General features: G+C 30.7%; 1 protein-coding gene across 6 annotated transcripts; it reads right to left on the bottom strand.

Moving 5' to 3' along the window:
* Nucleotides 1–149: 149 nt before the first annotated feature.
* LOC114375652 (ADP-ribosylation factor GTPase-activating protein AGD2-like) lies at nt 150–12,159 on the bottom strand. Of its 6 annotated transcripts, XM_028333495.1 has the most exons (19): nt 12,004–12,159; nt 11,181–11,257; nt 10,377–10,477; nt 9,497–9,567; nt 8,613–8,675; nt 8,463–8,507; nt 7,467–7,532; nt 6,272–6,319; nt 6,082–6,177; nt 5,938–5,979; nt 4,905–5,126; nt 4,633–4,764; nt 4,340–4,558; nt 3,960–4,046; nt 3,595–3,867; nt 1,880–2,001; nt 1,691–1,769; nt 541–962; nt 150–441 (listed from the first exon to the last, which is right to left on the bottom strand). In XM_028333495.1, exons 1-19 carry the CDS (start codon nt 12,052–12,054, stop codon nt 327–329), a joined length of 2,331 nt encoding a protein of 776 aa, XP_028189296.1. In that variant the 5' UTR covers nt 12,055–12,159; the 3' UTR covers nt 150–326. The 6 variants fall into 6 exon arrangements, with proteins under 6 accessions (XP_028189296.1, XP_028189298.1, XP_028189299.1 ...); XM_028333497.1 differs by lacking the exon at nt 7,467–7,532; XM_028333498.1 differs by lacking the exons at nt 9,497–9,567; nt 11,181–11,257; nt 12,004–12,159 and adding an exon at nt 9,609–9,719.
* Nucleotides 12,160–15,624: the final 3,465 nt, after the last annotated feature.

Genomic DNA, 15,624 nt, shown 5'->3' with positions numbered 1-15,624 from the left:
AAATTGTGTAATTAAAAAAACACTTACAATGTTTTTATAAATAAAAAGCGAGTCAAACTTGAAAGAACAATGAATCGGCTAAAACGAGGTTATCTTTTTTGTGGAAGTAACTTAATGAATATATTTTAAAATTTTCATTAAGAGTTACGTGTTAAATGTTTTCTATAGTAACCGCAACAAATATGGATCCAGATGAATTAAAAAGTTAATGAAATTCCTTTCGATGAATTAGGCATTCAAAATTAAGAAATTGAACTTTCTTTTTCTTAATGAACAACAGCATATCTTCAACATTCCTAATATATATATATATACCAGATCCATCTTCACTGGCATTCAGCAAGCAAGATAAATAGTTCTTCGTCAGTTATTGCTCCCCTCTCCATTGCTCTTTCAAGTACAGTGAGTCCTCCGGCATCTTTAACTGACGGCCTTGCACCCCTGGTAAAATGGCATGTTAGTTTATGCTTTCATTGGAAGTTTGTGTTAGAGATGAATGTGTGCAAGCTTCATGCAAACGGCTTAAAATAAAAGTATTACCTTCTTAATAGAAACTTTGCCAATTGATTTTTCCCACTTGTAATGCAATGGTGCAAGGGAGTTCTTTCATGATAGTCACACATGTTTACATCAGCACCAAATTGGAGCAACAACTCAACCATCAGTGCACTGCCAGAATGACATGCCAGATGTAATAATGACCATCCACGGAAACACCTCTCTGTCTCAGTAGTCTCTTCAACTCTCAGACAGGCTTCAGGATCATGCTGATGCCCTTTGGCATCAGCAGCATGGTGAGACTCATCATAATACTTTGTGTTTATCAGATTTGATGTTGATGTGACAATAAGGCGATACACTTCTCGTACATTTACAGCCTGAACTGCTTGCCAGATTCTTATGGAAACTGAAGGATTCCCAGGTATATCCTCTTCTCGGATGATCAGTGATTTCTCTACATACTGATTAAGGAAAACAAGAGTTACAACAATATTTAGGTCACAATAAAAGCTGTGAAGAAAGCAGAGGCTTCCTAACAGATATATCATAATACAGCAATACATAACATTAAATGTCAAAATGTAAAACTGACATAGGACTGGCAGAAACAATATGTAGAGAAAGACACAGAGCAACAAAAATAAGAGAATCCAAAGATGGAAATCCAATTATAAAAGATTACCAACCTAATTCATTTATTCACAAAGTGCAGTGATCTGGGTACATAATCTCCATAGAAGTAAGCATCAACTATCCTATTTCAAATTCTATTAGCAATGAAAACAAGTAATTATTATGACCAGAAAGGTGAAGTAAAATCCACAAGACATTCTTCAATTCCAATTGAAGTCCAAACTACATAACTTCCTAAATTCTTAGATAAAACCTTCATAATCCTTAAGACTTTAGATAATTCAAAAACATTTCCAACTTAATCCCGAATACTGGTGCTTAAGAATATGAACAAATACCTCAATGAACTCGTCAATAAAACAATTTTTAAAAAATTTCTGAAGTGTTTAGAATATCATTATTAAACAGACATAAATTTAAAATGAAAGAGTTGTGCTATCTTACTCATGGAAAGAATTTGTCACATGTCTAACATATCAAGCTGCCTCTATAGCAGTAAACCATGAAAGCTTCCAGTTGCATCAATAAAAATTGAAATTGAACAGAAACTGCTTACCTTTGCTTGGATGTACTTCTCCTTGTGTTGGAAGGCATCTGTAGAGCAAGGTTTCATAGGCACATTTGATTCACCTAACCTGCAGGTAATTATTCCCAAAATGAAGGATTACGAGCTTAAATACTCAGTCACTCAACATGATACATTGATAGGACACAATGTGCATTGCTAAGGAAAGCCATAATTTACCTTTCATGATCAAGTAGAAGCAAGCCCTCCCAGACAGAATTACAATAAGCATTACCTAAGTTATCAAATAACTCTAGAACGGTATTTTCCCAAACCCTAACATCTAATGTTATAGATCTCACCTGCAATTCACAGATAAAATATAATTACCTTAAGAAAATGATAATCGGTTTTTAATATCAAATCAGAAATCGCATTATTTAAGAAAATTGACTCAGATCAATTATAAAGACAAAAAAAAGTGTGTATTATTTCTCAAAAGTCAAAGCTAATGAATTCTTAAAATGAAAACCCTTGGCAAGAAAAAAAGAGTTGCAAAAATATGCAAGCACTTTAGTGCAATATAACTATCCTAGAGCAAGAAAAAGAATTAAATCTTCACCACCTCAAACTATGGATGCTTCAATGGTAAAGATAAACTTCGAGACAAACTTCAATAAAGTTACAAAATGCTCTTATATCCACATAGATGTTGAATTTAGAAGGGGAGATTTAGAGAAAGATAGAAAAGAATATCTTAGAGAGAATTTTGAGAATGGGAAATGCTTTCTTATTCAGTTGAATGTGGTACATAGATTATGCAAGACATCTATAATTCAATATCTATCTATCTATCTATCTATCTATCTATCTATATATATAGGCTCCTATCTTTCTAACACACTTCTTCAATCTTCAAACACACTCTTTTTAATTGATTAAAATTTATTGGAAACTACAAAATCAGGAGAGAGGATCATTAAATATGATGTGGGACCCACAAAATTGGGTCATTTTCAATCAATTTCAACCAATAAGAGAGAATGTGTTCAAAAGAGTGTGTCTGAGAGTGTGTTCCTAACATTTCTCTAACCAAAATGGTGCCAATGGGTTGCCAGAAAATGGCTGGATGTGCCTCCACGCACAGCTAGAAGGGGAGGCATGTGGAGGAAAAGTGCTGGACGGTAATTGCGTGCACATGGGATGTCAGATGGAGCTGAAACTTCAGTACTTCACCAGCTCATAGATCAACTGATGCTGATTCTGATTGCAGTAGTTTTGCTGGAAAAATCGCTAGAAAATTTTTCCAGTAGCAGCAGAGGCCAGAAAAGTGATTGAATGCATTGGGTGAGAGGACAAAATGTTGGGAAAAGGAAACCAAGGTGGAAACACTGTTTCTACCCAAAAGAAGGCCACAGATGGAGATGATTCAAGCAGAGCTGTGGTGAAGATAATGAAAGAGAAGATTTGAACTGGCCGGAATGAAAATATGTAGATGACTGCTCGGAAAAGAGAAGAATGCTATTGAAAACAAAATAATTCCATATTTTTAGGAACATGACAGTGGAATTGGAACAAGTCACAGAAGATGGTAACACTCTAATGCCACGTTAAAATTTAGAGGGAAAATTTAGAGAAAGATAGAACATAATATTTTACAGAGAATGTGAATTGGAATGCTTTCTCATTCAGTAGAATGCAGTAGATTGGTTATGCAAGGCATCTGTATATCTAGGCGCTTCATAGAGACATAGTGGAGATTATTTCCTAAGCTAATATTAATCCAGTGCAACTTTCTAGACGCTAATATAATGCCCATGAATAATAAATGCATTTTAACAGGAGATACATGAACATGCTATTTCCTAAGTACATTTAGTATTATTATTTGCAACAATAGAGATAGACATAATCACGTAAATAAATGGTTTGCATCTATATCTGAAAGAATGCACCTTTGAGACATGAACACCAAGATTTCGATGCACTCCAGAGCATTCAATACACAGCAATATGCCAAGGTTTAGAGATGCCCAGTCTGGATCAGGAGCACTGCACTCAGCACATTTATCATTCCCAGGAATTCCCCTTAAAATCTTTGACACACTAACCACTTCCTTGGAATATATGCCATCCCTCAATGATTTCTGACTATCCTCTGATTGACTTGCCAAAGAAGCACCAGCTGCTGAGTTTTTATTCTGTGAATGCACTCTACCAAATTGAGGCTGCAGCAATTATGAATGAATTAGTGTTGATATAACATCTTATATGGACATCTTGGCAGGATGCTATGCTTCAAAAAGTTTGAACAGATAACCTGTTGAAGAAACTGAGAATTAAAAAGCGATGTGATAGCTCCAGTAATTTTGTTTACCCAGTCCATCCTATCAGCTTCATTTTCAGCCTGATGAAACAAATTTGGAAAATCAGCTTCGAAAAACCAATCCAGAACTAGACCAAGCCAGCACACAGAATTTGATACAAGATCTAACAAAGAAGCTCAATCTAAAAGACTCAAAACTACAACTTTAACCAACAAAATGTCTATTTTCTCCTGAAATAGAAAAATTGTATCACACAAATGAGAGATCAATACAAGATCAGAAATTATGTTTGGTTATCACCAAGATAGGTGGACACAATACAGTGGCTTGTTTTATGAATCATTTAAATATATGAAATAAGTCAATCAGTCACCTGTAGTGTGTATGATTTTGAGGGAGAAATTATTCGGAAGCAAAGACGTAAATCTGTATCATCTGCATCCATCTTTATAGTGGATGTGCACAGATCAACCATACAAGAACCTAAAATATCCTCATTTAGAGATGTGGCCCTATTGTGTCTTGTACGGAATCTACCAAACATGCCACTGTTTTGTTCAGACGAGCGAGTATAATTATATGACTGAGAGCCCTGGGGACAGATTTGGAAGTAAACATTAGCAAATTGCTTGATAGGTCAAAACAAATAAAGACAAAAATAACTACCATGGGTTTGACACCCTTCACTCTGTAATAATATAAATTCCCTTGGTTATCAAGTACAAAGAACCTCCGTTTCCAATCTCCACGTGAGCTTGATGATCGTTTTAACAGATAACCCTGTTTAACTGTTTGAACCTGTAAGCGAGGGTAAAAATTAAATTTAGAAGACACAAAATAAAGAAAAAGGGAAAATATAAATGAAAACCAATGTATTTAACATAAAGTCATAAACAGGAGAACTTTCACATATTAACCAGAAAAGGCCAATTACTTGCCTCCCCTTTGGTTGTTGCAGGTTGCACCCCTGCTTCAAAACTTCTGTAAGAGTTCAAACCCACAACATGGGTGCCATCAGAACCTAGAACGGTTTCTATATAATTGCTAGAAGCTCGTATATTCTCCAGCTCTGCCTGTGTTCTGTATTCCTGAATCCGTTTTGCAAGCTTATCTTGCTCAATATTAGCAAGTTCTTTTGATTGCTGTGCATATGTTAGCACCTAATTTCAGGAAAATACACAAAAGTAAAATCAGGTCATAATTTTCATGCAACAATCTAGGTATGAGTCATTGATAGCCACCATCATCAAATATTAAAGAGATTACTTCAAAGTTGATCATTATAAAATAAAACTGTCAAAGAAAACATTTTGTAGTGTCACAATGTATAAAAATGCTCATACATAACATGCCCCAAATCACATAGAAGAACCCACAGCATAGAACAAGCAAGAAAATGGTAGAGCTATACAGTCCTAGTAAAGATAGTGCAAGAGATATCTAAGAGAAAGGTTAAGCACATTTTGACCTTAAAACTCGTCTTACACGATAGTTTCCTTTTTTTCCTTTTCAAGAGATAGAGCAACTTTTTAATGTGGGAGAAACAATTTTTTGTACAAGTGATTGAAAGTTCACAAGTTCATAACTCCCATTGTTCTTATTTACATTTTGTCACAAAGTAGTGTCATCCCTATGCTAAGTCAATTCTTCCAAGGCCAACAAAATTACAAATAAGGAGACTGTATTATACGAGGAAAATTATGACACTCAATAGTGAAGGTAGTGAGAAATTGACATTAAGTTTTACACACTTGTAAAGGGTACTTCATCTATGCCAATCAAGTGCTAAATATTGTTGTTTGAAATTAGCAAATAAAATACTCTAGCTTCAATTTAATAAGGTCAGTTTTGGCTACTAAAAATGAATGAAGCATGCCAATTGTCATCCTTTTTCAACTGTTGTATCAAGTATGTTCATAATTTTATCTTCAATATATTTGCTTGTGGGAAACAAAAGAGTACACTTAATACCTGGTGAATATAGGGCTCCATTTGGCTTAGTAAGTCATAACCCTAAAGCAAAAGATAACTTGTTTAGTACAAAGTAATAATTAAAAGCATAAAAGAAAAAGAGTTGAACATTCACTTATGAAGAATTGCCACCAATTTACAGACCAGTTTAAAATATCTCAAATGAGCATCCATTATTGCACTAATGGACTCCAAGAACTCGTACTTCTTTTTCACTTCAATATTCATGAGAGAGTTTACCTGCACTCCTTAAAACCCAATAGCCAGGTTCATAATAATAAAAAGAAAAGCTGAAGATGTCAGCAAAAAAGATTCATAATTGTAGAAGACATACTAGATTGAAGCGACTTTTCTCAAATGCTGATTTTGAGTTTTGTAGATCCTGCCATGGATCAGAGTATGATAAAATTAATTAAATAATACGACTCACACAGTCATAAAAAAATATGCCAAAAATTAAAAAACAAAAGACTTAACTATGTTTTTAATCATTGTAAATTTGACTATTTAGTCCTCCAAAAAAAACTGTTGGTTTTCCTAATAATTTTTTTAAAAAAAATATAATAATCCTTGTTGGTGTCTTGGCATGGACCATGGTTTGTGATGTAACATGTCTAGATATATGTCACATCATTCATAAATATTAAATAGTAATAGAAATTATTTCCTTGTAATATTATAGGTGCTTGTAATAGACAAACTTCTCTCGTGACTGGATTAAGAATAATGGCTTGTGATAATGAATAGTCACTCAATGAATTATAGGTGCCAAAATTATAACAGAGTAACGCTGAAAGTTAACAGTGTTTGTTGATGATATAAGACCTGTTCAAAGGTGATACAGGACCTGATTGTGTGAAAAATAGTGCGGAAGAAAATACAACTAAAAGGAAAAAAGTTATAGGAAGTTAGAGTGCCTAGTCTCTCCCAAAGTCCTAGCTAATTCCAGCCTACCCTCTCAATTATCACTTCCTAGCCTTATACCCCATACAACCAGATTTGCTGATAAAAAAATACAACCGAATCACCTGTTTTTCCCACCTTGCCAACTCAGCAATTAGTTACATGAAAAAATCCTTTTCATTCTCTTCCATTTCGTTGTGATCCCCTACAAAGCCACTCTTTTCTTTTCTTAACATAGCCTTAGTTATTTTGGGTTTGGTACTAACTAGTTCAAGGTTTCTATCAGACTTTTGGAGTTCCTTTAAATTCAGAAAGGATGCTAATCTCAGGGTATAATGCTATTAACATAACAGCCATAGTCTCAACATTGACTCATTTAGAGTCCATGAGTTATGAAATACTCTGGATGACAGGGCAGTACCTAAGAGAGATTGGTTGTTGTAAGTTTCACATGATATAATTTTAGTAATATCCTTTTAAAGTTGTCTCTTCTGAAGTCACAAAATTAGTTTTTCACCATAATCTGAAATCATGGCACACACAGTACATGAAAGTTAAGGGAAACCTCAGATACGACTAGAATTTTTTAGAAGCTATTTATCATAAACAAAATTGATACAGAAAACCTCTTCTAATTCAGCAACAACATCTTCCGGTGTATTCTTCTTCAAAGAGACAAACTTCTCTCGTGACTGGATTAAAGAGATAATGAATATGTTAGAGATCATAATTAATTGTAACTCTGAGAAATTGAGTATTTTGGTTTAAATATAGTCCAAATATGCATAAAACATTAGATAAATGAAAAATTTATGATGCTGAAATCGAGGATGTAAGCAAATTACCACTTTCAAAAGAGGCATTCAAGTGCAACATGAGAATGTCTTTATAGGCAAGGCTTCTGTAGATGACTTAAATTAGCACTGAAGCCACTGTCAAATTAAGCAAGCCTTACCTAAATGCTTATGTGAGCACTTAGACTGTAAAATAGAAGTTTGATTCTAAAATAATTTTTATCACCACAAATACTAATAAGGAGTAGCCCTGGGGGTATTACCTAGGGCTTTCATCCAAGTATAATTTACCATAAACAACTGTTCAGTCAATAGACAAATTAAACAAAGGGCTTAAGAAATAATTGCAAAAAATAATTAATCCACATAAATCATGGTCAATTACCTTAAAAAGCCAAAATTCTTATGAACCAATACAAACAAGATAAGTTTAACCATCAAAGGACTAAAATCATCCATGTTATATAAAAAAAAAAAAAAAAAACATCCAAGAAACTCTCTTATGAGGAATCCTAGAAGTTGATAAATAACTAAACGACTTAAGGAAAAGAAAAAGGAACAATACATAGGATGGATACCCAAAAGAGACATCACAAAAAGAATATCTAGGCCTCACAAAAGGAAAGGAATTATCATTTAAACAATGTACAACAGAAGCACTGAACTGTAATAAGAATATCTAAACATCACAAGGAAAATTGAAGCATTAACTTATGAACACCAATTTGATTTACCAAAATTACTGGTAATATTTGCATATACAATAATTTTTCTTTTAAAAAAAATCATCATCAACTTTGAAAATAGACTTTTTTATTTTCTCAATACCTGATCATACGAATGCACAGCTTTGTCAAAACGACGGCGAGAATCCTGATACAAACAAGCATCAAGTAAATGTAATGTAATAATTAATTTATATATATAATAAAACAACTTTTACAAAAGAAACATTAAGCCTAGAGAAAAAGAAAATACCTTTGCATCTTGCAAATCAACGTTCATAAACTCTGTCAGCCGGTCAATCAACACATGCTCTACCTATACAAGAAATCTGTCATGTAATTACTCGAATAAAAAAATCTACATCAACAAAACATTAAGATGGCTTTAGCAATTGCCCACCACAGATAAGTACACAAGTGTTGCTCTTTAATTTGTGTTTCTCTTTATTCCTTTACTATACAACCTAACAGATCTGATGCAAGCAGCAAATTTTCATGAAAGTAAAAGCTTAAACAAAGAAAGAATTTTCAAGTATAGTCCAATTTTATTACAGACAAAGTTGGAACCTTTAGAACTATCGTTCTTTAGGTGAAAAGGTTAACTGGGAACTTCCATAGCTTTAGTCATCATTTACCCATTGCTTCACTTTTTCAAAATAAGGAAACTGTTGTTGAAGTTCCATTTGATTTTTCTGGATTCTAGAGGAATGAACTACTTAATTTCTTAAACTTTTTTGTTTCTTCGAGTTAGACCTGCTTTTGACATGACACAATTCACAGACACAACAAAGTAAAAAGGAGAAAAGAGAAAAACTCACATAATTATCATTTTACTACTATATGAATGATAAGTGTATGATCTGCACAATCAATACTAGACTTTTGAACACCATCAGTATATGGGCACTCCACTCAATACATTAAACCAACTTATATCCTGTCAAATTTATTACGATTCAGTTTAAAGTGAGATAAATCAAGAGTTTTTTTAATGTTTGTTTTAGAAAATTTGAGGTAGTTGAATAAGCAGACCAAAAAACCATTGCCTTCAAGATCAAACACCTAAAGTAACAAGTCTCATAGTCACTATTAAAACTTCCAAGGAAAAAAGTGCAGCTTTGTGGTTAAAGGACTCACCTGTGAACGAAGAAGCTCTTTAAAAGAAGTTAGCTCACGCAGTGTGGTAATAAACTTAGATATCACAGGCCCTACATAAAGAAACAGTTTTAGAAAGAAAAATACACCTTACATTTAGTAATGGTCAGTGCTGTCTTCATGATAGAAGGTATCCCACTTATTATATATTATCATCAGGCACCAAAGCAGTTTATGTGGAGCTTGAGTGGTGACATGGCTGTTCCTGAGAAAGTTATATGGTAAAAAGAAAAAAGTGGTCCAAAACTACATATAAATCTATTTATTAAAAAATTAAAATCAGGGTAAGGTCTGTCATTTTTTAATAACCTCTTATAAGTTAAAGAAAACTAAATTAAAACTATAAGCTACTAACACATTTAACAGTGCACAAAATATAGTTGTTTCATAAATGAAGCACGGACACTCCTCTTGCTTGAGGTGTTAGGGTGCCAGGCATGTAACTGACACTGAGACCTCTCAAACACTTGCACGGCACATATTGAATACTCCTCAATAAGTGTCTGTTTAAAAATAATTTGTTATTAGCTCGGACACTTGAGCCAACACTTGCACCTCCATATGGATGGACACTTCGAAGACACTAGTATTATTTTTTTTCAAACATTCATAAATCTTGGCTTAAAATGTAACATAAAATATTAAAAAATAAAGTCTCTCAATATGATTTTGGGAGACTCATTATCATAGAAAGATGAATATACAAGAATATACAAATCTTGATCATCATTTTAATTTTTTGTTATGTCGTTTACATTTAATTTCATTTGACACACACACATATAGTGGTGTCCATGTCAAAGTTTGTGCTTCGGAAATAGAAGAGAAAGTAAAACAACATATGAAAATAAATTTCAACAACCTCCAATTGATACACTGACAGGGTCATCTTGGCCGCCACCAAATACTTCTAATGAATCAGCAAAGGATATTTCTCCATTATATGCTTCCCCCAAAGCTGTCCTGAGGAGTTGCAGAATAAAGAATTAATAACTTCACCTTCAGTGGTTCCAACAAATAGTTTGTTGGGCAAATTTGATTGGTAAAATTTTCAACCAAAATGTGGTGCTTGTACATTTAAAGCCACATCTTTTAGCCACCACAATCATTAATCAATAACTATCTACAATTACAAATAGATGAAAATTTATTATTACAGAAGACCCTGGCTCTAGTCATTTAATTAAACTTGGTGAACATTAATATTTAGATATTCCACATATACCAGTTCATGGCCAAGTTTGGTAACGTCAATTTTTGAGTTCAAACACATTTGCATTTAATTAATAGACCAACTTCAATGTGTCAAAAAACAGATTGAAAAGTTATGGAAGAATACTATTAGAAACAAACTAGAGAAAGTACAACTAGAGAGTGAGATATGAAATTCTCCTAAAAAGAATAACGAGAAGAATCAGAAGATAATGGTGAGTTAACATGGCTCACAAATGCAACAAAGCTGTCTAATTTCTTAGCATATTTGATCAACAATAGAAATCCCCTTGAAACAACCATGAACAGAGGAGAAAAACTAGCCCTATACTTCTTTCTGCTGTATTCAAGAAAATCATTCCTAAATAAAAATAAAAATTCAAAATCAAGAATTAACTTAGTACATGTAAAAACAGATCTAATACTCTATACATGAATGCCATTAAGCACTTACATAAACTTCCTGCACCCTTTATATAGTTTCTGGCACCGATCCGTTAACTCATCAGTTGTTTCTTCGAGAGAATATAACTGTCCCACATCAAAAAAAAAAATTACAGCAAGGAATCATCTTGATAAAAAAATAGTAAAGAACTAATAACTTACTAATCCAGTAATCTTGACCAATATAAATAATTGGAAATGTATAGGCACATACTTATTTTGGGGAGAAACAGCACAAGTTACAGAAATTGAAGAGAGTAAAGGAGTACAAAAGTAAAAAAAAAAATAAGGAATCTGGTTTCCGGAGACAAAAGGAACATCATCAAACAAAACAGGAAGAACACATCTTCACACACACACACACACACACACACACAGAGAGAAAAGGTGACTAGCTGAACATCATAAAGCACCAAGAAGACAAATCTATCCAACAAAAAGTGGCAATGGAAGATACCTTCCTTTCAGAAAAAGCTCGTATAAATCCCTATTTCTTTGCTCAATCGAAATCAACGAAAAAATTCCAAAGAAGTCCTAAACTAAAGCCTCATTCCACAAATTCCAATCAACACTATCCTAAACTAACGAATCATTCGGGTTCGCTCGCTATGAAACAGTTATTTCACACTCAATCCAAGCTTGTGTTAGCAGCAATTTGAAGATTTGCGAAGAAAAACAAAGTATGAGGAGAAACTAAGCGCAAAGGAAAGCATAATAATGTTGTAGGACAAAGGCAGAGTATCTATCAGTAAACCAAATCTGAAGCAAAGCTGGAATTGAAGCTTATTAGATTGCGAAAAGTGTGATCCAGGAATGGAATGAAAGTAGCGAACCTGTCTCTGGAACATAGGGGAATCATCGAGCTTGACGAACGCCGATGCCATTGTTGCGTTGGTCGGTGCGGGTGTTGGTGTTGGTGTTGGTGAGGGTGCCTCAACTCAAGCTCTGTTATGTTACAGTTTAGATCGCATGTCACTGTTATGTTCTTCAGATGGAGATCCACCTTTGTAATGTGACTATTTTGTCCCCGCCGTTAACCCACCCACGTACAAGTTTTTACTATTTTTACCAGACTCACCAAATAGTGTATGTATTAAATTATCTTTTTTTTTTCTTCTGAGTATTAAATTATCTATAACTATTATAAAAATAATAATTTAATTTAGTGTCATCTATTTTTATCCTTCACTGTTATAAATTATTATAACATTTTAATTTCCAAAAAATAGTTATATTTTTTAAAAACAAGTTACACACAATTGCATATATAAATTAATTTTCAAATATTTATTTTGCATTTGTTTACATAAATTTATTATATATCATAAATTTATTATTTTTTATAATAATTATGTTATAAAAAAATTTATAGACTAATGTAAAATAGATAATAGTATAAAATTAGTTTAGACTGACATATTAAAGACATTAAACTTTAACCATAATTTGATTGATCGGTAATATAAAACACTTAACATTAACCACATAATAAATACATCTTATTTGCTGACAATCTATTTTTTTCACCCTCACAACTATTATTAAAAAACTAGTCTCTATTATTACTATTTTACAATTGTTTGTTCTTATTTTAAACTATTTGATATAAAGAATTAATCTACTCCTATATTATTAATTAACATAATATTCTGTTTAAAAAGTTAGCATGATAGATGTTTTCATAAAATTAAAATTTATTGTGAATATTTTTTATATGTAAATTATATTAGAACTAAAACTTATGATAAATTAATATCCTTAAATATATCAATTATATTTTAAATTTGCAATAAATAATTTTAATTGTAATATATAGTTGTTTTTAATTATTAATATTTTCTTTTAATAATATTGAATTTTACTTTAGAGGTAGAAATAAAATAAGATAAATTAATAAAAGATATAATATAAAAATATATTATAAAATAAGTTAATATAAAAGTTATTATTGCCTTACGTTATGTTTGAAAAATTTAATTGAAAAATTAGTTAAAAGTTGAAAAAATTAGCTAGTAACTGAAAATTGAAAAAACTAACTTACTAGTTTATAAGTGTTTGATAAAATTGGCCGGTGAAATAACTGAAATGGGTAAAATGATAGTAAACTAATAAAATCATGATTTATTAAAAAAAAGATAACAATAATAATGAATAAATATATTGAAGCAACATTTCAAAAAATATTAAAAGCTACTAAAAAAATATAGTTTATTGAATAGTTAAACAAAAATTTTAATTAGTAAAAAAAGCTAGAAAGTAACTAAAATACCACACAGAGCATATAACCTTGATATAAAGATGAACTAATAAAATATATTAATATATATTATTCATTGACTTTACTTATAATTAATCTTTGTTGAGAAACATGAGTGATTATTTTTAGTGAGATTTTCTATTATCAAGCATGTTTCTTTTATCAACGAGTCTCATACTCAAAATCTTACTTAAGAAAATTAAGTATCACTCAAATTAATAATTTATTGTAAAAATCAAAATAATTGAGTCATTATTTGTTGGATCTAACTTAACTCTTAAAGGTATAATCAATAATTACTCTGTCTGATCTTATATATAATACTCAATTATCTAATCTACTAAGATTAAAAAAATGATTAATTTAATTGATAGTAAAAAATTTATTTTAAATTTATAACTTTTTTCAAACTATTATTATGATTAATACTCATCCATCTTTTAATTATTTGTAACACATTCTCTTTCTTCCTTTAATAAAAAATATTTTTAGTCTAAAATTAATACAAATAATATTATACATCAAATCTTATAAAAAAAAAAACAAACATCACTTCACATTTAAATCTTGTAAATAGAAACAATGAAAATCTGTATAAGTAAATACAAGTGTTAAACAACATTCCCAAATTATATCTGTCTTTAATTTTCAGTTTTCCATCCATTATTTAGTATTTCAGATAATCAAGGCAAACTAAAATAATTTTAAAGGGGGGATTTATTTTTTAAAAAAAAGGTAAAAAAGGTTTATAAATTGTTGTATTGGTTTTGATTTTTGTTTAAAGAATAAAATAAATAAGGATAAAAGAGAAAAGTTAACTAGAGAGAGAATAAACATATTTAAATAAAATGTTAATAAATCATTCCACATAACATATCATTAAAATATACAACGAAGATAATAATAAAAAAGTTGGAATTAGTATTTGAAACTATCATTACTCCCACATGACACATGAATTATGAATTGCTCTCCTATAAAATCAGACGGCTTTTAAGGTTGCTTTTACAGTTACAATTGTTATTTTAATTGCAACTTACATTAGAAATAGTCTCAGGCGGCGTTTGGTATGGTTTTTTTTATACCCGAGAATCATTATTCTTATAACTCAATTTTTGAGAATTATGATTATTAAGAATATATAAAATATGTTTGATTAATTTTAATATGATTTTTTGGAATTAAAGAATTTTATAAAATATGTAATTAAAACTTTTTCTTTATTCGAGAAAATTAGATTCCTAATCCCACCTTAAAAATATTTTTTTTAAAAAAATGAGTTAAAATTAATTCCCAAAAATTATAATTTCTTCATAATTTTGTTATTAATTATAAATCAACGTGAGAATCATAATTACTCAATTTAAGATTTCTGAAAAAGTTAATAGTGTGTAAATTTTCTGTCTACTAAACACTCTCTCAGGAATTTTGGTTAGGAAAGTTGAATTATTAAATATTCTACACACTATTTCGGTTAATACTATATATTAAATGCAAATAATTAAAGTTAAAGACAATGATTGCCACCAGTATATATCTATCATTGAATGATATGTTTTTTTGGTATAGTATCATCGAATGATAAATATGATATGATTACATATTTCATGTACAATAATTAAAAATTCGTTCCTCTAAAAAAAAAAAAAAAGAAGAATTCGTCCTTCAACTAGTTGCTCAGTATTTTTATTGGTTGTCCGCCACATATCTCTTTTGTTCTATTTTGAAACGGGTGGAAATAGTCGTCAAAATAGCTTCTTTTTTTTTTTCTTTACCAGGAGACATTGCAAACAGGGGTGTTTAAAATCGAATTCAAATATTTTAAACCATCAAACTAATCATAAAAACTAAAAATAAAATAAATTAAAAATTAAAAGACGAAAAAAAACTGTATTTTCTAGGTTAAGATTGGATTTTTTTTTTCTTTTTTTTACTGGTGGATTTTTCTTCTTATTATTATAAAAATCAAATTAAACTGTGTACGTTAACAATTCTTATATTCTTATAAAGCCATAACTCTATTTCGATAATGACAATATGGCATTTCATTGAATATTCTTTTTTTTATGAAATTTGATTTTTGTTGTTCTATTTCTTTGTAAATATCATTTTAAAGGATTGATTGTGACTTAATTAGTTATTAAATTTTATATTATGTCAATTAATTTTGAAATTAAAAAAATGAAATTCAAGTAAA

The sequence above is a fragment of the Glycine soja genome, chromosome 11, assembly GCF_004193775.1.
Source record: "Glycine soja cultivar W05 chromosome 11, ASM419377v2, whole genome shotgun sequence".
Taxonomy (NCBI): domain Eukaryota; kingdom Viridiplantae; phylum Streptophyta; class Magnoliopsida; order Fabales; family Fabaceae; genus Glycine; species Glycine soja.
This window is presented reverse-complemented; position numbering and strand designations above follow the sequence as displayed.

What these genes read in the sequence shown, in the direction of transcription:
- LOC114375652 (XM_028333495.1), bottom strand. Translation starts at nt 12,054, where the DNA reads ATGGCATCGGCGTTCGTCAAGCTCGATGATTCCCCTATGTTCCAGAGA. An exon ending in AAAGGGTGCAGGAAGTTTAT is followed by an intron (nt 10,478 to 11,180) that starts GTAAGTGCTTAA and finishes GCAACTCCTCAG; the next exon opens with GACAGCTTTGGGGGAAGCAT. An exon ending in AAGAGCTTCTTCGTTCACAG is followed by an intron (nt 8,676 to 9,496) that starts GTGAGTCCTTTA and finishes TTTCTTGTATAG; the next exon opens with GTAGAGCATGTGTTGATTGA.